Source organism: Danio rerio, chromosome 24, assembly GCF_052040795.2.
Source record: "Danio rerio strain M-AB ecotype USA chromosome 24, GRCz13ab, whole genome shotgun sequence".
NCBI classification, from domain to species: domain Eukaryota; kingdom Metazoa; phylum Chordata; class Actinopteri; order Cypriniformes; family Danionidae; genus Danio; species Danio rerio.
The window spans coordinates 29,112,329-29,139,161 of record NC_141044.1 but is presented as its reverse complement, the minus strand read 5'-3'; the positions used below and the strand labels follow the sequence as shown (position 1 = coordinate 29,139,161).

The window sequence follows — 26,833 nt, the reverse complement described above, 5'->3', positions numbered from 1 at the left end:
TTCCCAGATCTCCCTGCGCTATCAGCTGATTGCCTCTTGGTGTTTTTCGGATGTGATGATGGCAATAAAGCGCCCAGCGGACCGTTTTTTTCCCCCAGACGATCTTTTGGGTTCATTGCTAGAATAGAGATGACCGCCAAAGGGTAGACGAACAGAGTTTCACTTGACCGATTTTCACTTTTTACACACTAAGGAGACATCCGTAACGAAATCTTAACTTTTTAAACTGGTGAGTTTTGCTGATGATGACGTTCTATTCTATTCTATTCTATTCTATTCTATTCTATTCTATTCTATTCTATTCTATTCTATTCTATTCTATTCTATTCGCTTAAGAGTACTTTAACAGTTTTGTGTCAGTGATCCTTCAAAATATTTTGTTTCCATGCTTAATTAAATTTTGTATTAAAAAGTGTATTTATAATATATGTTCATGTAATAATGTATATATCCCCTATAACCTATAAAAAATTATTTGTGCAGTTTTATATAACTTCTTCACTTCGAGATGTCTGTTGTTTACAATGTGTGGCACTAGGGCATAACTGCGACACACAAAGAAATGATGGTCTGCCCTTTGGAATTTTTGACTTAGTTTACAGCATGTATAAATATGTTTTAAGGAGCAGGATATACGTCATTTGACTTAATACTTTAATTTTGATTGACTTTAAGTTATGTATTTAGTGGTATGACAAGAAAATTGTGTGATTAATTTGTGTCAACACGTGGTTCCAGGTCAATTTCTGAAGACCATTTTGTTGACGTTCCCTAAGTTCTTTGTTTTGATACATTTTCGTATACGGAAGTGACCGCTAGAGGTCAGAAATGAGCATGTTCAGTCCAAAGGTGAATACACCTGAGGCAATAAGAGCAATGCAAGACAAACAAAAGGTTGCCAGATTTTCATGACAACGTTTTAGCGTTTTAGAACATAAAAACAGTTCAAATATCATTTAAACTTTATTTTAAAAAGATTTTAGTGGACGATTATATGTTACGTTGGCTGAAAACATGGCAATACTTTGTTGACATTTTAAAGTGGGTAGGTTATATCAGCTCTTCATTTTGCATGTTTTGTCTGAAAAGTTGAATGTATTTTTATTTTTTATTTTTATTTTTTACTTTTCTTGTGTTATCACCACAAAAGATTACAAAAGCAGGTCACACTTGTTTTTGATGGTCTGTTTGTTGAATTTAAGTTATGTTGAATCTACATTAGATTATAAGTAGTCTGTTAAGTTGGGGTTAGGGTTAGTGTAAGTTGAACTTGCAAAGTGTCTTATAGTCAGTTAAATGCCTGTTAAAGGAGCAGTATCAGCCGATGATAAGCAGACAGTCTACTAATTCTCAAATGGACCATCAAAATATAGTGTTACCCAACAGCGATATTATTTTTTTTAAAACAAGGTTTTGATTAAAATAATATTTCTCTTTTTACTTTCAGCTGAGGCTTCATATTCTTCTATTGTCTACAAGGCCTTGGGCCTCTCTGGTCTAAAAGAAATGGTACTTATTCTGGGCAGAAGACTAAACCGAGAAGACTCTGGAGTCCGTGAGTCTCCAGCAGTCAAGCGAAAGGTCCTGGAGATGGACAGCAAGCCCGTCAGTAACCATGATGTATTTGATTTCTCCTCCGGCCCGTGCCACTCTGATAGTATCCTACAGATGTTCAACGAGTTTCGCGATGGCCGTCTGTTCACAGATGTAGTGATCAGTGTGGAGGGTCGTGAATTTCCATGTCATCGTGCCGTGTTATCTGCATGCAGCAGCTACTTCCGTGCAATGTTCTGCAATGACCACCGGGAGAGCCGGGAGATGTTGGTGGAGATCAACGGCATCCGTGCTGAAGCCATGGACACCTTCCTGCAGTACGTCTACACTGGCCGTGCCCGCATCACTACAGATAATGTGCAGTTTCTTTTTGAGACCTCCAGCCTCTTCCAGATTAGCACTTTGAGAGATGCCTGTGCCAAATTCTTAGAAGACCAGCTTGACCCATGCAACTGCTTGGGCATCCAGCGTTTCGCTGACGCTCACTCTCTCAAGCAACTGGCCAGCCGTTGCCGCTCTTACGCTCTGCAGAGCTTTGCCGATGTGGCCCAGCACGAAGAGTTCTTGGACTTGCGCAAGGAGGAACTGGAGGAGTACATCGCCAGTGATGAGATGGTCATTGGAAAAGAGGAGACCGTGTTTGAGGCAGTGATGCGTTGGGTGTACTACGATGTGGACCATCGCAGAATCATGCTCAAAGACCTTCTCAATCATGTCCGCCTGCCCCTGCTGCATCCAAATTATTTTGTGCAGACGGTAGAAGGGGACCAGCTGATCCAAAACGCACCAGAGTGCTATCAGCTTCTTCACGAAGCTAGACGCTATCATGTGTTGGGCAATGAAATGATGTCACCTCGAACCCGTCCACGCAGGTATTACTGGTGTCCTACATTGCTATTAGCTATTTCCTGTGCCCTGAGGGGTCTTTACTAAATTTAGGACTTAGAAATGTGTACGTACACTCAAAAAAGTTTTTTTTTTTGCTGCTTTGTCAATCTACTTATTTAAAATGAGCAGATACAACACAATTCTAGATTATTTTTCGGACAACTTAATTGTTTTATGTTTAATCCACTTAAATTGGTTAAGTTAACTTAATCGATTTGTGTTGGGACAGCATGAAGGAATTGTGTGAGCCTGCATTTTTACAGCGTAAGCAAGCACTTATGTTCACATACAATAAATGCACTAATTGATTTAGGGAAAATTCATTGCTACCAAAAAGTTTGTTTATTATAAGCCTAACATCATTGGCCACCCTGAAACAAACAATCCAGCAAATGTTGGATTAATAGTCATTAGCAGTTGTCAAATTCTTCTGTTATTTCCTTAATGATCAGGAATACTTCTAGAAACTTTTCCAGATATGCTACATTATATATTCAGTCCTCCTCAAAACTCGAAGACATGCTTCAACAAGTGCGTGTCTGAAGTAATTTAATGGCTTGTTTTTATAGCTTCACACTCTATAGCTGATCGTTGGGAAACCCAATGCTCTAATTTATGTATATGGAACAATTTGAGCTGCATTGTGAGATTGGCGAGACAGTGCAAGAAGAGACAACCCCTTCAGGCCCCTTGTTCTGCTGAGGGGGAAAAAACTTGACTTTGGGCTTGCCTGTACACATTCTTCCTCCACGAGCTTCATAACACACAAACACCTGAGTTTCGAAACTTGTTCCTGTTGACCTGATCCTGCTTGCAGCATGTGCTCTTTGTTTTTGTTATGTCTAGAGGAACGTGAGTGAGGGGGAGGGGAAACTGCACACTTGTGGTGTTCTCAAAGTCATCAGTGTTACATTGCTTACTCATTAACAGTCTCATTACAGACTTCTTGAAGAAAGGCACAGGACAGTCATTAGCCTGTAACCTCAGTCTGATGAAACCAGTTAAACATTGACAAAAGCTGTTAAATCTTGTTGCAAAACAAAAAGAGGGCTTTCTTTACATCTCCACATAACCGTTTTCCTTTGGCTTGACGAAAAAAACATAACTCCTCGGATTTATAGGGTTGGTTTAGAGTTGGTGTCAGATTACAGTTGGCAGAAAGTTGCAGTTCCACCTCTGTTTCTAGGCAGATTTGGGATGGTTCTTGAATTATAGGATAGGGCTTGACTGATTTTTCCTAATTATTGTTGGGGAATTGTGTGGTTGTGATGCTTTTAGACTAATTACCTCACACATGAAAGATTGATCTGATTTTTCCATTTTTGCATGAAGTAACCGATATTTCCATTATTGAATGAGCGACAGGCACAATTCGTTCTAATCTTTTTCCCTCAGAGAGGGTGTTTAAAGTTCAACTCTAACTTTAGCGTCTTTGCATGTGCACACTCTCAAACCCCTTGAACATTTACACAGAGAGCACAGTCTTCTAGGCAGATGATTTCAGGGAAAAAATGGTGGGGGTTCAGTCTGGATGAAATGTGTTTGCCTGCGGATTGGTTCTTTGCACAGGGAATGCATGTTGTGCTCCGGGCACCAGTAGACAGTCATTTACTGCTATTCTTAGAATTGGAAATGTGCTTTTCTCATTTCAGTGTCAAAGCAGAAAACGACACAACGACACAAAAACAATATGTAAACAGTTTTCACAGTGCTAAAAATTAGGGCTGCACTATATCGTTTCAGCATTGATATAACAATATGATTATTCGCAATAGAACATCGCGAGCATATGCAACTTTGAGTCTAGATTATACTTTATTATTTCGCAAGTGTTTTAGATCTTTGTCCATGTGAGGAAGAAATTGTACTATTCGTACCTTTGACAACTTAATAAGGACTGAGTTGTTTATTAAACAAAGACTATGCAGTGTTATTTTGCATTTGATTATTAAATTTCTGTATACCTAAATACAGTATGACTTATCTGTAAACAATCAAACGCTGTTTTTTGAATTGGTATATTTTTTCTTTATTGAATTTATCTATGCTTGTAAATTGTTTCGTGTAATTTATACATATGTACTGCCCTACAGAATCATCACAGTCAATTCTTGAATCTCAATTCTTCTAAATTTCTTCATATCGGATTATATATAATTTATTTATTTTTTTCTAATATCTTGCAGCCCTACTAAAAATACTGTCTGGAATTCTGTTGTTGTTGTTTATTATCATCATTTTTTAAATTAACTGATTGCCTCTGGGTGCTCGGGTTTCCCACACAGTCCAAAGACATGCATTAAAGGTGAATTGAGTAAGCTAAATTGGTCGTAGTGTATGTGTGTGTATGCAGGAGTGTATGGGTGTTTCCTAGTGTTGGGTTGCGGTTAAAGGGCATCCGCTGGATGAAACATATGCTGGATACATTACAAGGACTAAGCCGAAAAGAAAATAAATGAATACATAATGATTGTCATTTGTTAATGTGTTAAAACCGATCCTTCTGTGTCTGTGTAGGTCCACTGGATTCTCTGAGGTCATTGTGGTTGTTGGAGGATGCGAGAGGATGGGTGGATTCAACCTGCCATACACCGAATGCTATGATCCTGTTACCGGTGAATGGAAATCCTTAGCCAAACTCCCAGAATTCACCAAGTCAGAGTATGCCGTGTGTGCCCTCAGGAATGACATTCTGGTTTCAGGTAAGCTTGGACATTTGTAATATTATTCTTCTTGAGCTCTAAATTGTTCTGTTAGCAGTGGCGGAAAGACTTGGCTTGGTTTTGTTTCCTGTTGAGAAAGGAAGTTTTGAAATGCCAGTAGCCTTTTGTTTATAACATTGACTGGAATATTAATTGCTAGTTGCTAATGCTAGTGCTATTGGGAGGGGAATTGTATTAGTAAACAGCATTTGATTGGATTATATTTTTGAAAATCTCATCAGTGCACAATGAGCTCTGGACATTTTTGCTCTGATGTTGTAAAACTGCATTTTGAATGTTAATTTTAGTGATGGATTGGTATAGGGCTGTGTGATAAGGCCAAAAAATAAGTAATCAATGTAAAACTGCTTTGATCACTATAACAGTGAGTGTCAAATCTTGATTTTTTTTTTCTAATTTAAAGGCAGATTTTTAAAAGACAGTTCATTGGTAAAGTTCTATTTTATAATTAGAACATGACAAACCTGCCAGCCAGAAATCTGAAGGGCAGTATTTATAATGTTTTAATGTTTTTTAAAATTGCTGGATTTTTGTTTCTTAAGTTTGAGTTCATGCATTGATAATCTAGAATTATCTTTAAATATTGCAAAAAAGATTTAACATTTAAAAAACAACTTTGTAATCCATAAAAGCATACATTAAAATCACCATAATTAAATGTAAAACCATACATATGACGCTCTAGTTTTTCATGATTTAAAAAATTATTTTATGCGATTAAAATGACAATTTTAGTGGTGGTAATTTCCATCAATATATATCTAAATATAAAAAGTATATTATTTACCATATTAGGTAGCCTACTATGTTAGCTGTGCAATCTCATCTGACACAAATCCTAAAAATAAAGCTTCTTTATTTTTGTCTCTTGTCAAAACAACATGATCTAAAACCATTCTAAAACAGTAGGAATTAAGCTAAAGGAAGGTTGTATAACTCTTATTTTTATCCACAATCTTACTTTATCTCAGATTTCACTCACTGGAGAATCTGACATGTACCTCACTCAGGACATGCATTAGGGCTTCCCCTACTGTAATACACCTTAATTGCCATAATACACGGATTGCCATAAAACTCATCAATGGCTAGGAGGCATTTTCTCTCTTTAACTGCAGGAAAAGGGTTTATGCACATCATAGACATGTGAAGCACAAATAATGTCCTTCAATTCGATCACGTCCAGCTGCTTGATTCCCTGTGTGTTCCACTGCTTCATTTGATTGCTCAGTCAATTCGTGCCACAGGATGCGCAATCCAATCTTTGCATTGACTTCACATGTAAATCACTTGCACTTCGTCCGCGTCAGCTTACTGCACAGGCTGCAAAACAGTTCCGCCCCCTTCCATGTAATGCAATGTAATGATTGTTTGGGCGCAGGTGAGACATAATTTTTGAGAGACACTCAAATACATCATATGCGCTGTGTATGCAGTGTCTATAAGTCATGTAAAACATAAATTTCAAACTGAAATAAATATAATTTGATTATATGGTTTGGAATTGGATGTTTTTTGAGAGTATTTACATTTCTTGCGATTATTTTGTGTTTAGGAATTTTGCAGGATCGCAAAAGATTGTGACTTTTTGTTGGTTTTGCGTTGGATTTTTTTGATCGCGGAATAACGAAAAACTAGGGGGTCTGCATATAGCATCTTAATACCTTCCTTAAATGTAAATTTTTTTTTTTAAATTTTTGATTTCTAGGTTTCGCTGGAACTTCCTTCCTGAACTTTCATTGCCAATCTTAAGCCAATTCATTTGTTTTGGTTCAATTTGGAATTTTCTCAACCATTGCAGAGGTTAGGGGATTAGAGAGAGACTCCAGCTTGGCCCCACCCTGATCTAATATGTAGTTTTTATGATAATTGTAAGACAACAAGTAGCCTGAATACGTTAAGTGTAAATATAAGTGATCTATGGCTCAATAACAAAAATTACTGTGATTCAATTTCTCTTCAGTACATGACTACATTAATACTGTAACACAATTTATATGGATATCTCCCAATTTTTCGCAAAACCATGCTGCTGCTACAAGTACAGTAAATCCAAAAAATCAACTTTTCAACTAAATTATTCATGGCCAAGTGTTTCATCTGTTTGTTAGTGCTATAGAAAACATCAGTACCATTTTATTACAACTAATTGAGAAACTTTTATTTTCTTCGCTAAATTTAAGTGCTTGTCTTTTTAGAGCTTGATCGATTCAAGCTCTACAAGTAAACCTAAACGCGTGTGGAATAAAACCGTCTTTGTGACACATTGTTTAGTTCCGATTTGAAGCATAAACGTCCCATTGAACATTTATTGAACACATCACCGTTTTATCACTCAACACCAATTAGCATATAGATGACATCAAAGCCAAAACACGTTGGGATATTTAATTGGAAACGATCAATCAAGGCACTATGTGACTTGTGTATGTATGCCTTCCATCTGTCAATCCTGTCATTTATATCTCAATTATTGTTGATGACCCAGTTTGATGTTTACCTCAAGGCTGATTTAGTCAGCAGGGGTTTGTTAGGCACAGCAGGGCGCCACGCATTACAGAGCAGCTCGCTTTGAACAGCAAGCAGGTTCAGCAAAAAAGACACTGTGAGACATAATTAAAAGAGACCAGGACTACAGCTATCTCATGAGAAAAGAGCGTTAGAAAGAGAGTGAGGGGGCTGGAATCCTGAGCGATCGGTTTACATTCAGCATGTGCCAAGCGCTCACGTGTCTCCATAAGAGCCGTTCTGCTAGTTAACTGTTCTCTCTCTAGTTTTGACCTCCTTTAGGTTCATTCCTTCCCCTCACATCTCGTTTTTTTTTTTTTTTTTTGAAGTTAGTTCAGTAAGCCAGGCCAAGTTTTTTTTTTTGCGAGCCTGTATGTGTGTCAGTGTCAGGCTATAAATATTGTATGTGTCAAACTCTAGATATGCGAGTCAGAAAATAATGGAAAATTGACAGAATAGAAGGATGATTTTCAGGTCGAGCAGCTTTCAAGTCCAGTGTGTTCTTTCCACACGGCTGGCGCTTCCTGAAGAACTGGAACGGTTTTTGTAGATGAGGTTTGTTGCCATTATTGTGTGTGTGTGTGTGTGTGTGTGTGTGTGTGTGTGTGTGTGTGTGTGTGTGTGTGTGTGTGTGTGTGTGTGTGTGTGTGTGTGTGTGTGTGTGTGTGTGTGTGTGTGTGTGTGTGTGTGTGTGTGTGTGTGTGTGTGTGTGTGTGTGTGTGTGTGTGTGTGTGTTAGTACAAATGATACACTACTCATTCTTTTTTTATTACTATTTTTACAAATATTGCAAGAAGTTTATTCAGGCGATGATATAACAAATGGACTTATGCTGTGGCAACTAAAGATATGCTATACAAATCAAAATGGTCTTCTAATTTTAGGTTATTAGGAACAAACTGACACTGGCCAGACTGGTGAGTTGGAAATGCTTAAGTTTAGTACCTGACAACAAACATAATAAGAAAACAAAGCAAAAATATGCACATCATTGCTTCAAAAAGGCTAGAAAAATTATTATGTGAATTTTGTACAGTTGACGTTTCAAGGACTTCATCTAATGATGATCTTTGGTGCTTTGCTGGGTTGTTTTTTGTTTTCTTCTGGTAGTGTACATGTGAATAATGATTTCATTCATTTTCCTTCGGCTTAATCCCTTATTTATCAGGGGTCACTAAAGTTGAATGAACCGCTAACTATTCCGGCATATGTTTTACACAGCGGATGCCCTTCCAGCCTCAACTCAATGCTGGGAAACCAAATAATGATTCATAGCTATTTGTTGCATTGCACAATTCTTTTCATAAGTATATTTCTGGTTTAGCTGATCTCTTTAATTATGTTTCCTCCTTGGAATGATCTCAGACATCCACAGTGATGATTTTATTATTTTCATGATGAGTTAATGTGTTTATAACAGAAGTGTTTCATGGGTCATTTACCTTTTCACATTGTTGCATTATATAATAATTTGTGTGTAATATAAAATACTTGTTGTGATCATTTCAGGGGGAAGAATTAACAGCAGGGATGTCTGGATGTACAACTCCCAGCTCAACATCTGGATCCGAGTTGCCTCCTTGAACAAAGGCCGCTGGAGACACAAAATGGCTGTCTTGTTGGGAAAGGTGAGTTCAGTCTCTTCACTATATGCTACCATTGTCCAGTCGTTCTCATGGAGGACAGATTTCATGGTGCATTTATTAAAATCTTAGTTGAAAGCACATGAACCTCACCACAAAGTTGTAATTACTGTATGACAGGAGATTAAGAAAATATGGCAGAAGTGATGGATGAAGCATCTGAATTGAGGCAAAATTTGTTTCATTTATTAACATTTTTACCATTTACAATATAGTTATGATGGAATAAATGACAGTTTGAAGATGTTAAACAGTAAAACCTACACAAATACCCATCCCAGCAAGCTTTTTTGTTTTTAAAATATGTCTAAAATACATCAAAACATAGTCTTCTTGGCTTAAACAAGGCTAAATTTGGGCTGTCAGTGAAAATCTAAAAGACGTCTAAGAATAGGCTAAAACTAGACCAGTTATCAAATAAACATAAATGAAAGACTACACATATAAAGTCTGTCTATTTGACGACTAGTCTAGTTTTGGGCTATTTTAAGATTTCTCTTAGATTGTCATTGACAGCCCAAATTTAGCCTTATTTTAGCCAAGCTATGTTTAGATGCTTCCTGGGATTGTTTATTGACCATTTTGTAGCCATGTTGAATGTGATGTATAACAAAAACATTGCCATTTTGCTTCAAGCAACGTGAATTCTAAAGCACCCAATTTTGAAATTACCTGTAAAAATGTACTTTCCAGGAAGACCTGAAAGTTTTCTTGTTATTTAAGTTGAATTTAAAGTCTACAATGGCCTTCTAGAAGCAGGTTTGGACACATTTTTGAGCTTTGTGTACACTAGACCTTTTATTAGTGGACTGCAACACGTATCATTATGATGGCAAAGACTGCATCCAAACAAATGAGTGCCACTTTAAAGATGCCAACCAAATTTGGTACACACTAGCATCAGGAACCCACTACTATGAGCAGAACTACACAAGTTGGGGCCAATACATTTTGATTTATAGCAAGGGTTTGCACCAACCACAATTGGGTTTTGTGTGGTGAACAATTGGCTACTGAGACTACAAACCAATAAGACCATTTAGAAACCAATAACAAACCAACATTCCAGTGTTTCATGTTTATTATTGGCTTTTGCAATGGTGGTTCGCATACTTCTATAAATTATAATTGTCTCTCACATATAGAAAGGGGTGTTGTTGGGGTTTCTTTAGCATATTTAATGTTCAGGCTTATTCCCACCCTTTATAATTGATCACTTGTTTGTCATTTATTGTCTTGTTCTCAGTCCCTCTATCGTTTTCAAAGCCTGTTTGTTTCTCTTATCCTGCTTGAAACGTGTTCCTTGTTTTCATCAAAGTGACATCATTACAGCCTCTCCCTTGAAGCTGATTTGCTTACACTGCAGATTTTAATAATCAGTAACTGACATTGAAGCGATCGGACGCATTAACGGCCTGTACCATTGTTTAAGGAGTGCTGCCAAAGCCGTTTGGATCTGTATCCTTCAGTTGGCATTGCATCACTCTTATCAAGCTGTTTTCAGCATTTCTTAACAAACGTAATCAGCTCCAGAGATCTGATTTAGTTTGGCAGGGGGTTGAATAGCTTTGTTCTGTCCTGTTTGCGAAAGATCTTATGCTTTTTATGTACTCTGTGAGGAACTAGCTCAAAGGTTCAATAAATTTTAAAGTGCCTTGTTTTGAATGGAAGTAACTGGGCCAACAAAAGCTACTTGTGCAATGAGTAATTAACATGCGCTTGTAAGTTATAGCCAGTCGTCTGCATGAACGCCTCTTTCTTTTTGGTTTGTTTGTTTTGATGCTTTGTATTGCGGCTTATTCAGATATTTTTCACTTGGCTTCCTGTCTCTGGCTGTCTGCAATAGTCTCTTTGTCTTTCTGTTGAGGCACATAATAGTTTAGCTTCAAACTCATTTGACTCCAAAAGATCATTCGGGTTTGTTTTTCAGCAGCAGCTCTTTAGATGTATAGATATTTACTGGCTGTGGTTTTGGTTATAGAAGATTTATGGCTGATACATGAAATCTAATCTACTGAAGTCAAAGGCTCATAAATGCTTGTTGCAACTTTTAATCTCAAAAAAAAAAACAAAAAAAAAAACTGAATTGGAAGTTATGAGAAGTCTCTCACAGATTTGACTTTCTTCAATTAATTATAGTTATAGTTATGGCAAAGGGTAGTTTATTTGATCACACTTTATTTTGATGGTCTGTTTGTTAAATTTAAGTTACATTGCATGTACATGCCAACTAATTCTTAGATAATAAGTATACTGTTAGGTTGGGGTTAGTGTAAGTTGACATGTACTTGCAAAGTTTCTTATAATCAGTTAAATGTCTGTTGAATGCCTGTATCAACAGATATTAAGCGGACAGTCTACTAATACTAAAATGGACCATCAAAATGAAGTGTTACCGTTTATTTATATAGATCATTTCATAGACAATGGTAATTAACATTGCTTTAAATAAACAAGAATAAAAGAGACAAAAAAGAGATAAAATTATTACAATTACAAATTACAATGTGTTAAAACGGGTTGTAAAGAATAAAAAAGAAAAGAAAGACACACAGCACAGTGCTCATTCAGAGGCACAGCTAAACAGATGTGTTTTCAGTCTTGATTTGAATGTGTCTAATGTTGGAGCACATCTGATCATTTCTGGAAGCCAATTCCAGCAACGGGGGCATAGTAGCTGAAGCTCAATTCACCCTGCTTTGACTGAACTCTTGGAGTTTCTAATTTACTTGATCCTAATGATCTGAGTGAGGTTTGTATTTAGTGAGCATACCTGTAATGTATTGAGGTCTTAGGCCATTTAGTGATTTATAGACAAATAATAATACTTAAAAATGTATTCTTGAAACTTGGAGCCAGTGTAAAGACCTGAGGACAGATGTGACGTGCTCTGATTTTTTCTGGTTCTGGTCAGAATCCTGGCAGCCTCATTCTGGATGAGCTGCATCTGTCTGACTGTCTTTTTGGGAAGGCCAGTGAGGAGTCCATTACAGTATCCTGCTGGTGATAAAAGCATGAACAAGTTTCTCAAAGTCCCCACTGGAAACAAAGCATCTAATACTTGCAATGTTTTTGAGATGATAGTATGCTGATTCAGATCTGATTGTAGAATCACTCCAGATTTTTAATCTTATATTTTGTTGTTTGACCTTTAGAGCCAATGTACACATTTTACCTTGAGAACCACAACCTTATAATCTTATAACCTTAAAAGCTAAAATTTTACAATTGTTATTTTTTTCACAGGTATTTACTTAGAGTAGCAAGTGAAGAAATTCATAACTGCAACAAATAAAGTCAAGGGGGGAAATGCAAACTAGGAGACATTTACACAATACTCTTTTTAGTTTACAAAAAATGTGCACACTTAAGTTATTCTTTTGATAGAAAGCAGACATTTTGCAAAAAATCGCATACAAATGCAAACTTTTGAAAATAGAGTTTATGGTGTAAGTTTTTAAAAACAATACCAATATTGTCCCCAAGATACTGACACTGACAAAAATTATTCATTGGATTTATAATTTGTTTTTAAAGAGGTACGCAAACAATTTTTGGGGGCTGTATTTAAACAAACAAATTAAGTTGAACATTGCTACATTTAATTTGCTTGTTTGAACGCAACCCGAATAAATAGCTTACAGCCACTTACCTTAAATAAAATGTGGTAAATTCAATGAATCCTTTTTTTCAGAGCATGTAACGTTCTTGGTCTAAGCATTCATGAAGACAGTGACAAACTATAGAATTTTGTAGTTTCTTTACAAACTACTGCCAGCTACTGGCTTGACATGCATAATACAGTGTTTTATTTGTATCATTTTTGTTTATCCATGTGACAGAATTTTTTGACCGCATAATCATCTATATGGCAAGTCAAGTTTATTTCTACTGTATAACACATTTCATACACAATGGTTATTCAAAGTGCTTTACATGGAATAAAAACAGGAACAAACAGAACAGGAATAAAAGAAACGAGTGTAAGATAATAAAAACAAGAAAGAAATAAAAATTATTTAAAACAGATTTGGAAAAACTTAGTAAAAAATAGTAAAGTATAAGTTCAGTTGCAACTTTTTTCTCATAATTTGTGAGGACAAATTTGGCGATGATCTTTCATACTTTTTTTTGTTCAATAGTAGAAACGGACTTTTATAGACATGGTACAAAATGGTTTTCCACAATCCTTTAATGATCTAATATGAGCTATGCTGACACTAGTTAGATATACTGCATATGAATATTGTGCGATACAAACTTATAATTAACATTTAAATGAAAGTCATGACTCACATTCTCACACCCTGTCAGCATATATTAGTCTTCTCACTTACGTACACCGAAAACAGGAAACCTAATTCGATCTGAAGGCATCTCATAATCTTTGGAGGATTTTTTTTTATTAAATAGCTATTCCAACATATCTCTCCCAGAGGTGATAGAACAATAGAATCTGAACAAAGAGCTCATCAGAAAGCACATGGTTGTGTTTTGCTGAAGTCGCGTGTTGCCCCTCAGTGTTTGTGCATGTTCGTGCACCGCCACTTGTCCGACCGGTTTTCTCAGTTGGTTCCATTAAGGGAAACATGTTTACCTTCTTCTTTTTAACAACATGGAGACATGAGGCAGGAGAGGGAGGCGAAAGACTCTTCCACGTGTTTTCATTTGAGAGTGAGCGAGAAATTTCTCGAAAATCTCTTTGGGTACTTACACAAACAAGAGTGATTGAGTGATGTGTTACAACACGGAACTGTCAACACTTTGCACTGAGGTCATGTTTTTTTGCAGCGGTGATGTTTTTGATCTATTGAATGCTGCCAAAGTGTCTTATGTTTGCCGAATTAATAACCCAGGTGAATTAAATGTCTTAAACTGTGGTTTTAAACCTGAACTTAATTTGCATATGCCTGTTAGTCTGATGCTATTCATGTAAACAGGTCTTCTTACAAATGATTACATAACGGCATGTTTGTGTTTTTAAAACAAAACCAGAGTAAATCTGAAAACTGTAAACAAGTTATTTTTGATAACACTTTACAATCGCTGCATTAGTTAATGTTAGTTAATGCATTTACTAACATGAACAAACCATGAACAGTACATTTATTACAGTGTTTGTTGATGTTAGTTAACATTAGTTAATGAAAACACTGCTGTTCGTTCATGTTAACTCATGGTGCATTATTAACTAATGTTAACAAGCATGAATTTGGATGTTAATTATGCATTAGTAGATGCTGAACTATGATTAATAAATGCTGTACAGGTATCGTTTAAAAACTAACTAAAGAAACCTTATTGTAAATCATGGCACTTTTTTAAAAATGAAAACCTAGATAGTCTGCTTGCACAGTCAAAAGTGCCGCATTTACCTAAAACCAACTCTGTGTGATGAAAAATTTCCTAAGAATGGACATTTGTCCTTTGGCTGTCTTGATCTGGTTTGTTAGGTCCACTGACGTAATGAAAAGCAAGTCTAGAGTTTGTCTTGTCGCTAATGCAGTGCTAGCCTCAAGGGTTGTGCGTGTGTCTGTAGCAAGACCTTTGTCACATATCCATTTCAGATTCACAGTATGAATAGGTAAACAGAAGTTCTTGTTTGCCCAGATCTGCACACTCCGGTTCACCCCCAGATTGTGTCATCAACAAAAATGTCATGCGTACAATTTAAAATGGATAAACGTTTACCTACATTGCGCAATAATTATATGATGTTTCAGATGTATTTGGATTGGCCTTCCTTCAGATTTAAAGGGTTAGTTCAAATAACCTTTTGTCATTTAAAAATTTCATTCCAGTGATAGTTGAACACAATTTAAGGAATTTTATTTGTTTCTGTTTATCCAAAATAATACATATTAGGATAAACCTCATGAGTTTGGAACAACGTGAGACTGAGCAATTTCAATTTAGATGAATTAACCCTTCAATATCAGTGAGTTAGTTCACCCCAAAATGAACATTAAATTCCATTGTTGTTCCAAACCCTTTTGGAACACTACTGAGGATATTTTAAATCAAATTTAAAAGATTTCTGTCCTTCCGTTGAAAGTCTAGAGACAGACAAAGAGAGACATTCATTTCAATGTTGTTCCAAATATACTTGGAACACAATTAAAGGTATTTTAAAATAAACCTAAAAGATTTCTCACCTTCCATTTGAAAGTCTAGAGTGAGAGAAATATGTTGCAAAATAAATGAAAGCATGAGAGTTTGATTGACTTTAGGGTGAAAATTTAAATTTTGGGGTGAACTAACTCTACTAAATGTGATAACAGGCTTAGTTAAACCCAAAATGAACTGTTTTTGAAAATGATTTGTTTCTGTCTCTCTGTTGGAAATCTGCACATCCAAAATATTAGATATTAAGATAAGCCTCATGAGTTTGGAACAACACAAGACTGAACAATTACATTTTAGATTTAAATTTACAGAGTTAGTTCAACCCAAAATCAGCAATAATCCCAGGGTTGTCTTATAACTTGAGAGTGAAAATGACATTTTTGGTAAACTAAACCAGCAAAATGAGATGAATAAGGGTTAGTTCAACCCAAAATGAACATTTTTTTTTCCATTGATTTGAACAAAACTTAAGGTATTTTAACATTTGTTATAACGAGAGTGAGTGAGTGACTAATCCTTCAATATCTCATTGTGTTTGTCTCCAGGTGTATGCTGTCGGTGGATATGATGGCCAATCAAGACTGTGCAGTGTGGAGTGCTATGATTCTTTCTCAAACCGTTGGACAGAAGTGGCACCCATGAAGGAGGCCGTCAGCTCGCCAGCCGTGGCCAGCTGTGTCAACAAACTGTTTGTGATCGGAGGAGGACCTGACGACAACACATGCTCTGATAAGGTTTGTTGAAGAGTCTGACGTACAGTGTTGAAGAGTAGGGCGTCTTTGAAACCGCCCTGTTAGTGATCTGTCATTGTGTATTTACTGCATATAAACATGACATTTTATTTTTGGGTCACGCTACTGGAGGGTGTGACGCGCTTTGTTTTCCAATATAGTCATCTTGGGATTTCTCTAAGCAAAGCTGTGGAACAAACTCACACACAGTAAATAAATCAGCTCTGATTATATAGTTTTACTTGAGATGTTGTGTTTGTTTGTATTGCAGTACTGTTATTATAGTAAATACTTATTTTTATGTCCTGTTAGATATTGTGATTTTTTTTTTTAAAGTAAATTTACACCGAATTAAATACTGTCATCATTTAATTATAATTATGTCATTTAATAATAATAATAATAATAATAATAATAATAATAGTAATAATAATTAAAATAAAAAACATTCTTCAATATATCATTGTCATTTTTTTATATTCCACATAACGAAAATAACATTTCTCACGTTTGAAAAGACATGAGGGTAAAAAATCTAGTATTTATAACCTAATATAGTATTTGTATTAAAATATTAAATACTAGTCAAAAATTTCCGAAATATCTTTAATTTCAGTTTCAGTTGTAGTAAATTTACCATGTGATATATCTAATTTAATGTTTATTTTACATAAAGAGTAAACAATATTAGCTTTAGTGGCTTTAGTTTAGCTAAAGGGATACTTCACCCAAATACTGTTTCAAATCTGTTAAAAACTTGTAAAAATTAAATTGTGAAGAAAGTTGGTAGCCATTGACATCCATAGTAATTTCATTCGTACCGTGGAAGTTAATGGTAAACGATTATATATATATATATATATATATATATATATATATATATATATATATATATATATATATATATATATATATATATATATATATATATATATATATATATATATATATGATTATATATATATATATATATATATATATGTATGTGTGTGTGTGTGTATATATATATATATATATATATATATATATATATATATATATATATATATATATATATATATATATATATATATATATATATATATATATATATTATTTTTTTTTTTATCTATTTTTGGCCTTTTTACCTTTATTAGATAGGACAGTAATGAGACAGGAAGCAAAGTTGGAGAGAGACAGAGAGGGGGCTAGGGTTGGGAAATGTCCTTAAGCCGGAACTCGAACTCGGGACGGCCTGACGTGGTACTGCACCATATGTTGGCGCACTAATCACTAGGCTATTGTGCCGACTGGCAAACAATTACTAACATTCTTCAAAATATCTTCTCTTGTGTTCAACAAAAAAGAAACCCATGAGTGTTTAGATCCACTTGAGGTTGATAAAAAGTTTTAGTTTTGAGTGAAATATCTCTTTAAAATAACAATGGAAGTCATTGGCGAACAATTACCAACATTTTTCAGAATATCGTTTTCTGTGTTCAACAAAAAAGAAACTGACGAATGTTTAGATCCACTCAAAGTTGATAAAAAGTTTAAGTTTTGAATAAAATCTCTCTTCAAAATAACCATTGAAGTCAATAGCGAGCGATTACCAACATTCTTCAAAATATCTTCTTTTATGTTCAACAAAATAAGAAACCCATGAATGTTTGAATCCACTTAAGGCTGATTTATATTGCCATTTTTGGGTAAACACTCTCTCTTTAAAATGACCAACACTGCTCAAACTCATCAATGTTTTGTAACCGAGTTGAACCAGAGGTCATTCTACACTTAAATACATTCTTCAGACAAATTGTAGGAAGTTTTAGTATACAAAGCCACTACTATAGTAACTACCACATTATTTGTGAACAAAACGAAATCGATTTCTTTAACCTGAGTGATTCCTCCCCTTGTTACATGATGACATCTTGTTTGCTCTTAACGCTGTGATCAGAGAGTTTTTCCTTCAGAGGCCAGCTTTGCCTAAGCTCAACAACAATAGACTGAAGATACACACTGTACAGTGAATGTGCCTTGCGCTGCCCCCTAGTGGAGCTTAACAGCTATGACAATCTGACCTGGATCTGTCAGGCCACTCTGATACATTCTCCAGGTGTCCCATTGGAGAGAAACGCTCAGTCGCAGATATCTCATTGGATTCACTTAATGTATTTCACTGTGATTCAGTGCAGCCAGCTGAGATTTAGTTCTCAACTAAAGTTTTTTTTCTTCACAGTGTTTTTCCAAATTTGTGATGGTTGGTTTGAGCTCGATTAAGGTATTACATTTTCTTGGTGTAACAATTGCGGAAGCTTGTATCATTATATATGGAATTACTACTACAGCTTGCGATAAGGTCTGGTCCAGGATTAGGGATACCTTGGGATCATCTCTTCACAGTTCTTGGATTGCATCAATGGCGCTACTTAGTCTTTAGGGGGCTCAGGATGAGAATAAAGAAAATAATTAGATGTTCATAGTGTATTTAAACAAGATGCAAAAATTGAGTGTTATCAATGAAGATAGCAGTTATATAAACAAACATGGAAACAAACATATAAAGCAAATGTAAGTTTCTAACAATTTGTCTGGTGCATTAGGACAGGAGGGTGGTTTTTAAGCCAGCTTACCTGTGTGGAGCACATTCATTCATCATACCGTTATGTGATGCATTGAGTGTATGCTTTACTAAACAGATAGGTCTTTAATCTAGTTTTGAACTGGGAGAGTGTGTCTGAGCCTCTGACATTATCAGGAAGGCTATTCCAGAGTTTAGGAGCCATAAATGAGAAGGCTCGACCTCCTTTACTCGACTTTGCTTTTTTTGGGTACTACCAGAAGCCCTGAGTTTTGAGATCTTAAAGAGTGGGTTGGATTGTAGGAAGATGGTTGGTAAGATAAGCAGGAGCTAGATTATTTAAAGCTTTATAGGTAAGAAGCAATATTTTATAATCAATGTGGAACCTAACAGGCAGCCAGTGTAAGGAGGATAACATTGGGGTGATATGATCATGATTTCTAGACCTGGTGAGAACTCTGGCAGCTGCATTTTGTACTTGCTGAAGTTTATTAATAGAGGATGCTGGGCAGCCAGCAAACAGAGCATTACAGTAATCCAGCCTAGAAGTCATAAAAGCATGGACTAGCTTTTCTGCATCTGAGATGTATAGCATACATCGTAACTTAGCGATAATTCTCAGATGAAAGAATAAATAAGTAAAATAATGATTATGAAAACTACTTCTTCAAATAAATAAGTAATTAATAGAATTTAAATCAATTAAAATAAAAACATAAATCTAAATCTTAACATTATAAATAATAAATACATTTCCTGCTTTCTTATATGGAAGTTGGGATGGTAACAATACAGCCTCTGATTCGTTGTTATTTGAAGCATGTTATTATATTTTTTTACAGTTTGTAGTCACGTTACTATTATTCCGCCAGATTGTTTTTGCCCGGAGCGTTCTCTTGCACAACTGTCTGCTATTTCCAAAATGTGTGAAACCCCTATAATACTGTACATACCCTCCCCGTTTCACATACTCCACACAGAGATCAGCAGATTTTGTGTCTGTGTGATTATGTTTCCTTTTTTATCAGCTCACATGATCGCTGATTTATTGTTTTTGCAAGTTCATATCACCTCAAGGCAGATTCATATTTTTGACTACTGCAAAAAGTGACTTATCAACAACCTCAAATCTAGGATGTCAGGAGAATTGATGTATGTGTATGATGGATGGGTTGTTTTTTGCTACTAGTTGAAAGGTTTTGTTTGTAATGTACCACCAATGTGTGTGTTTTTCACCAGGTTCAGTGTTATGACCCGGAATCTGACTCCTGGTTGTTAAGGGCCAACATTCCCATCGCAAAACGATGCATCACGGCTGTGTCTTTGAACAATCTCATCTATGTTTCTGGAGGCCTGACCAAATCCATCTACTGCTATGACCCCATTGAAGATTACTGGATGCACGTGGTTCATACGTTCAGCAAACAGGTACTAGATCTTTTTTCCGTAGACAATCTAAAAACTTAAACTAAAATACATTTATATACAGTTGCAATCAAAATTATTTAAGTCCCTAAATTATTAGCCCCTTTGTTTATTTTTTCCCCTCAATTTCTGTTTAACGTAGAGCAGATTGTTTCAAAAGTTTAATAACTCGTTTCTGATTTATTGTATCTTGCCATGATGACTGTGACTAATATTTTCTAGATATTTTAAGACACTTCTATACAGCTTAAAGTGATATTTAAAGGCTTAACTAGGTTAATTAGGTTAACTAGGGAGGTTAGAGTAATTTGACTAGTAAATGTATGACGATGGTTTGTTCTGTAGACTATCGAAAATAAAGCAAATAAGACTTTCTCCAGAAGAAAAAATATTATCAGACATACAGTGAAAATTGCCTTGCAAATATATATATATATATATATATATATATATATATATATATATATATATATATATATATATATATATTAAAGAAATGGTATATTTTAATTTAATTACTTAAAATGTGTTTTTTTTTCATAGTTTTTAACTCGCTTTAAAATCATAATAATAGTAATAAAAATAATTAGTGTTATGTTATCGTTATGCGTCAGTATTATGCGTATTATTACAAAATCTGGAGTAAATAAGGTAATAGATAATACTTACTGTATAAAATATTACACAACTTTCACATAAACATTGGTCAATATTTGATTTTAAATACAACATTTAAAGATGTATTGTACACTGTGCAATATGGAATTTTACTAATTGTTGCACATTTGGTGATTTGGTCAAATGTAAATATTCAATCATTATAGATTAAAGATCATTTTACACTTATTTGTATGCACTATAGAAAATAATGCACCAACTATAAATGCAAACTATGTGTAAAATACACTACCTAAAAAAAAGTCTTGTTGTCGATCCCAGTTTTAAGAGCAACAAATAATAACATGATTCTAGTTGATCATTTGAAAAAGTGGCATATCTGCATGGACCCAAGATTCTCACAGAAATCAGTCAAGTTTGGTGAAGGAAAACTCATGGTTTTGGGTTACATTTAGTATGGGGGCGTGCAAGAGATTTGCAGAGTGGATTGCAACATCAACAACCTGAGGTATCAAGACATTTGTGCTGCCCACTACATTCCAAACCACAGGAGAGGACAAATTCTTCAGCAGGATAGCGCTCCTTCTCATACTTCAGCCTCCACATCAAAGTTTTAAAAAGCAAAAAAGGTCAAGATGCTCTAGGATTGACCAGCCCAGTCACCAGACATGAACATTATTAGGCACGTCTGTGGTAAGATAGAGGAGGCATTGAAGATGAATCCAAAGAATCTTGATGAACTCTGGGAGTCCTGCAAGAATGCTTTCTTTGCCATTCCAGATGACTTTATTAATAAGTTATTGTCATTGCAGAGATGTATGGATGCAGTCATGGGAGTCATACACAATATTAATTCTTTTTCCACTGCAGCATGACTTTATATTCTGAACTGTACGTTATTTCTGTTAAGTGACAAGACTTCTAAGCAAACTTAAGACTGTCTTAGCAAAGTCAGATCTTTTTATCTTTTTATTTCTATTTAAATAATAAAAAATCAAGGCATGATCATATTTTATTTTGGTAAAATAAGCGTAATCTAGAGGCCTTTGACTTTCATATAAGCCACTTCTGATACCAAATGATCAACTCTAGAAGTTATTATTTGTTGTTCCTAAAACTTGCATAGGTTTCAGCAGCCATCACATGATACTTCAGAAATTATTTAGACAAGATTATTAAATGTGTAGGTATGCATACATTAATTGACAAATATATAAATATAAATTAATATAAATATATTTATAAAAAAATAAATAAGGTTCTGAATAAATAATGGGCAGTATTATATTTCCTCATAAGAAATACAATAATTGTAAAATGCAAAAAATTATGCTGAACTGGTGACACTTGCAGAAATATACTCTTCAAATTTAATTGCATCAAATATGAATATCACTTTATTTTCTGAAATAAACAGAATTTCATGTATATGTATTCCTTTTTTTCCAGGAAAGTTGCGGTATGTCGGTATGCAATGGAAAGATCTACATCCTGGGTGGACGTGGTGAAAACGGAGAGGCGTCAGACACCATCCTGTGCTATGATCCATCCACTGGCATCATCACGGGTGTAGCAGCGATGCCCCGTCCCATTTCCTACCACGGCTGCGTCACCATCCACCGATACAATGAGAAGTTCTACCATTCATGACCTTCAAAAGGATGTTCGCACAGGGACGTAGATAAACTGAGCCTTACTTTACATGATGTAGCATTATAATAGGTAAGGTAGGTGAGTCCCAACCCCCAGTTCACAAGCTTTGAGACCAGTCGGTTAAACTGACAATTACACAATAACTCATTTCAGTGTACAGTATAAACAAAGGTGTCAAATTCACATCTAACGGTTTAACAATCTACCACTATGATACTCCCAGATAAACAGTCGTTTTGACAGCAACATAAGCTATGTTTCCATCCACCTATTGATTTGCAATATTCCTTTTTTTAAGAGAAAGGAAAGATGTGTATACTTTTTAAAAATGCACATAACTGCGAAGGATTAACTTTTTATCCTAAGAAACAATGTGAATAAACTACGATAGAAACGCATTTAAAAGACTAAGTCCCAGTATGTGCATCAAAAAACTAGGTGATTTTGTTTTAACAGATCATGTGATAACAAATTAGCAGAAGAATGACCACATTATGAAACATCTGAAATGTTGTTTTGGTCATTTTAAAACCCCTTAGCCAAAGTCTGTCATCAAAGTGGTTCAGAATTATTATTACCTTCCAGAACTGTCACTGCTCGGTGAACAGCGGTGATCTTCAGAGCCAATCAGCACCATTTCTGTTGAGTGTGTGAACACAATGCCCAATCATAGGTGTTTTTTGCTGCGTTCACACCAGGAGTAGATGAAGCGTCAAGTGAAAGTGATTTACATGTTAAGTTAATGCAAAGTCGCAAATAGAGATCCTGCGACGCGATTTGTGCAAATAAATTGCCATGAGTTGATCGTTTTGCACGTTTGACACCAATCAGGAGCTTGCTCTTGTAGTAGAGTGATTATGATGTAGCGCCTGTTGTTAGTGTCCTGAGGGGAAATCCTCTTGCCAACAAATAGAAATAGTTCATCAAACTGGGGTCCGCTCAGTCTGAAGCACCGCTGGAAGCCGCCATCATTCAGGTATAGTTGATGGAGGAGTTGATGAACTCACAGAGCTGTGTGCACTTCTGAAAGGATCTAGTGGACATATAGCGGAATATAAGCCTTTATAAAGCACAGCTACTATCATGGTAAAATCCATGTTAACTATTTAGCATCAAAGCTAGAGTCACTGGGCAGATAGAAGCCCTGCCCATGATGTGAATCTGCATCTATTGTGAAGTGAATGCTAATGAAGTAAATAAACTCAAAATGTTCAGGTGTCTATTTATGCACAGATTTTTATACACGCATGCCAGTGTAAACCCAACACAAGAACATGCTCAACACTCAAAAAGCATGCGTTTTTTAATATTAAAGTTACAGTTCATATATCTGACAACTTGTTTAAAAAAAAAAAAGCGAAAATTGGGTTCTTGTAAAATTAAAAATTGTGTACAGAAGGCATCATTAATGCACTATGATTTCAAATTGAACTGAATCAATGACATGATAATCGTAACCAAACCAAACCGTGAGACCAGTGTAGGTTCAAACCCCTAATAGAGGAAAATGTTTGTAAATGTTTTTATCCGAAATTATAATTTGAACATGTAAGAAAAAAACACTGAATATTATTAATATAATTTGTGGTTAAAGTAAAAATTCCCTCCTATAATTTGAAGAGGAAAAAATTACTTGGAAATGTGCAATTATTCTTAAAAAAACAAACAAACAGGGAAACCGCTGTAGCTTTTCTTACCCTATACTCTCAGAAATAAAGGTACGAGCGCTGTCTCTGGGGTGGAACCTTTTCAAAAGGTACACATTTGTACCTAAAGGGTCCATATTAAACCTAAAAAGTACAAAAGTGTACCTCCTTAAATGTTTAGGTACAGATATATGCTTTTGAGGTACTAATATGAATCCATTAATAACTAATGTCTATGTTTTGAAAAAGTACCACTCCAGTGACAGCTCTTGTACCTTTATTTATGCAGAAATAAATATTGAATAGGATGCAGAAAATCTGGACTCAATCTGCTGGTTAGTTCAGATATCTATTCATGTTTTTTAGACAACAACAAAAAAAAAGTTTTCTTGTTGTGAATCAAGGAATTTGTTCAATAAATCCAGCATAATTTATTAACCTGTTCTTAAACCCAAAGTTTTAATTACGTTTTCATGAATTCTATTAAAAAGAACAATTTGTTACATTGGAATAACACCATTGTTTTTACTCTGCATTTTCTTTCCATATGATTTCCCAAAATGCACATATATGTGGATGGAAACATAGCTTTATTTATATATAGTTTCTATATACTTATACAAGAACATTTTTTATATACTATTACCCAAATGCATCAAAACTGATTGACAGCCATGAATATAGCTGGTCTTCATTTACCCAGTTATTGAAATCAGTTTCATCTTTCCTTTTTAAGTGCCTTCGTTTGTGTCAACTGTTTTCTTTCCATTACTATTTTTTTTATTTTTGATTCTATTTCAATGTATGGTTTAAGTGGTTATTTTTTAAATGGGTGAATGGTGTGATTATTTGCGACTGGTGGATGCAGTGTTTGATTGTGATGGATCAATGTGTGTACAGTATCTATAAGTGTGTTTGTGAAGACTTAGACTGTGTGTGTATGTGTGAGAGAGAGAGAGAAAAAGAAGATGTTAAGACACAGTATAACGCAGGAACCACTTTTTATGAACTGTCTAATGGGTTTGTGATCCATCAGGCACCAAAAAATTATAGTGTTTTTTAAATAATGCTTTACTTATGGATTTGGGTGATGTTAGATGTGTTTTATCGTTATGCTATCATGACATTTATCAAAAAAAAGCTAAACAAATAAAAACAGCATGCCTAATGTCCTCCATGGAGCATTATGAAGTAGATTAGCCTACGCATTTGTTTTCTGTATCATTGAGCATTTGTTAAAACCTTTGCATATGATTTCAAATGATGTTTATAAGTGAATCATGCATTTGTCTTCACTTTTTTTACTTATTTATTCTTGGTAGAATCTGAACCCCAACAAGGCACTTAATTTTTGTAATATTTCTCAGTGTCCTGAATGTAAATATCTTATCTTTTTTTCTTCAGGTTTACTGTATCAGTAAGTGTTTGTATTGGTTATGCGTCAGCTCACACTCTCATCTCTCTTCTTGCTTTCTAATCTAAGCTCAGTATTTGTGTGTACAGTGCAGTGACGTAGCCGCAAAAGATTGCGCGCTAGGGATTCCAAGAGCGGTGATGTCAGCGTTGTTGCCTGCTTTTGGTTAGCAGGATTGTTTAGTTTTGTCAGCTGCAAGACCAGAACAATAGAAGGACACACATTGTCTGTTATACTCCGGAGAATTTAACAGGCAACTGAAAGGCAAAACCCTGCTGTAACACAACATGGCCTTTCCTTTGCTTTTTGTTTTAGTGTGCAATTTATAACTGTATGTTTGTGTAAATAAACGTATGGACTAGTTAAGTGTGTGTGTGGTGTTTTTTGGTGAGTTCTTAACTTCATATACTCTATAGACTTTCAGTTTCTAAAAGCCATGGAAAGAATGAGTGTTGATTCTTAATGTTTTTTTTTTTTGTTTTTTTTTTGTATGAGTACTTAAAATTTAGGTTGTTGAATTGTCTGTGCATGCCAAAAACGTGTGTATAAAAAAAAAAAGTAGCGTTAAGACAAAGATGTTCTTTAGCACTTATTAGTGACGGTTTGGCAGAGAAAAGTGCCAAATAAAGAAACTATTACTCAAGTGTCATGAAAGAAAATACCATTTTGTGCCTTGTGGCAAGATTATACACATGTAACAACTATCCAAAGATGTGGGATTGTTTTTGTCTGTGTTATTCCTGCAATATATTCTACAACAGACTGCACATCTTTATTATGACATCTTTTTATATGTATACCTGTCGCTTAAAGTAACTGAAATGTACAAGTGCTTAATATGCTTACATTTTCTTCAATAAAGCTATTTTTAAGATGGATTTGTAAACTGTGGTTTTTTTTTTCTTCCTTTCTCAGACTCCACTTTTCTTTTGTAAAACTATACAGAATCAGCAAATATTATAATAATCGTAATTAATTGCAGTACAAAATGGTCAGATAAAAAAATGGTATATAATATATAAATGTATAAAACAAATAAAAATGATCTGGTGGTAAGTTAAAGGGCACCTATTTTACCACTTTTCAAGATTTAAAATAAGTTTTTTGTTGAAGTTTCAGCTCAAAACACCCATCAGATTATTTATTATATTATTAAAATATTGGAATTTTCTGCTTTGGACACAATGTAGCTGTTTTTGTTGCCTGTGCCTTTAATGCTAGTTCTTCCCGCCCACCGTTCCCATGTCCCTGTCAGAGTGTGCCTCAATCTGCGTCTCAGCTGCGTCAGATAAGCAGCACAGTGACAGACATGGAGGAAGCAGATCTCACGTAACATTTGTT

General features: G+C 35.1%; 1 protein-coding gene across 1 annotated transcript; it reads left to right on the top strand.

Moving 5' to 3' along the window:
• The first annotated feature begins 96 nt into the window (after positions 1 to 96).
• On the top strand, positions 97 to 25,855 carry klhl24b (kelch-like family member 24b). Its single transcript, NM_200440.1, is given in 5 exon segments — positions 97 to 229; positions 1,448 to 2,426; positions 4,960 to 5,144; positions 9,183 to 9,232; positions 24,706 to 25,855. Coding segments are annotated over 4 exon segments (1,197 nt in total). The 5' UTR covers positions 97 to 229; positions 1,448 to 1,506; the 3' UTR covers positions 24,748 to 25,855.
• Positions 25,856 to 26,833: the final 978 nt, after the last annotated feature.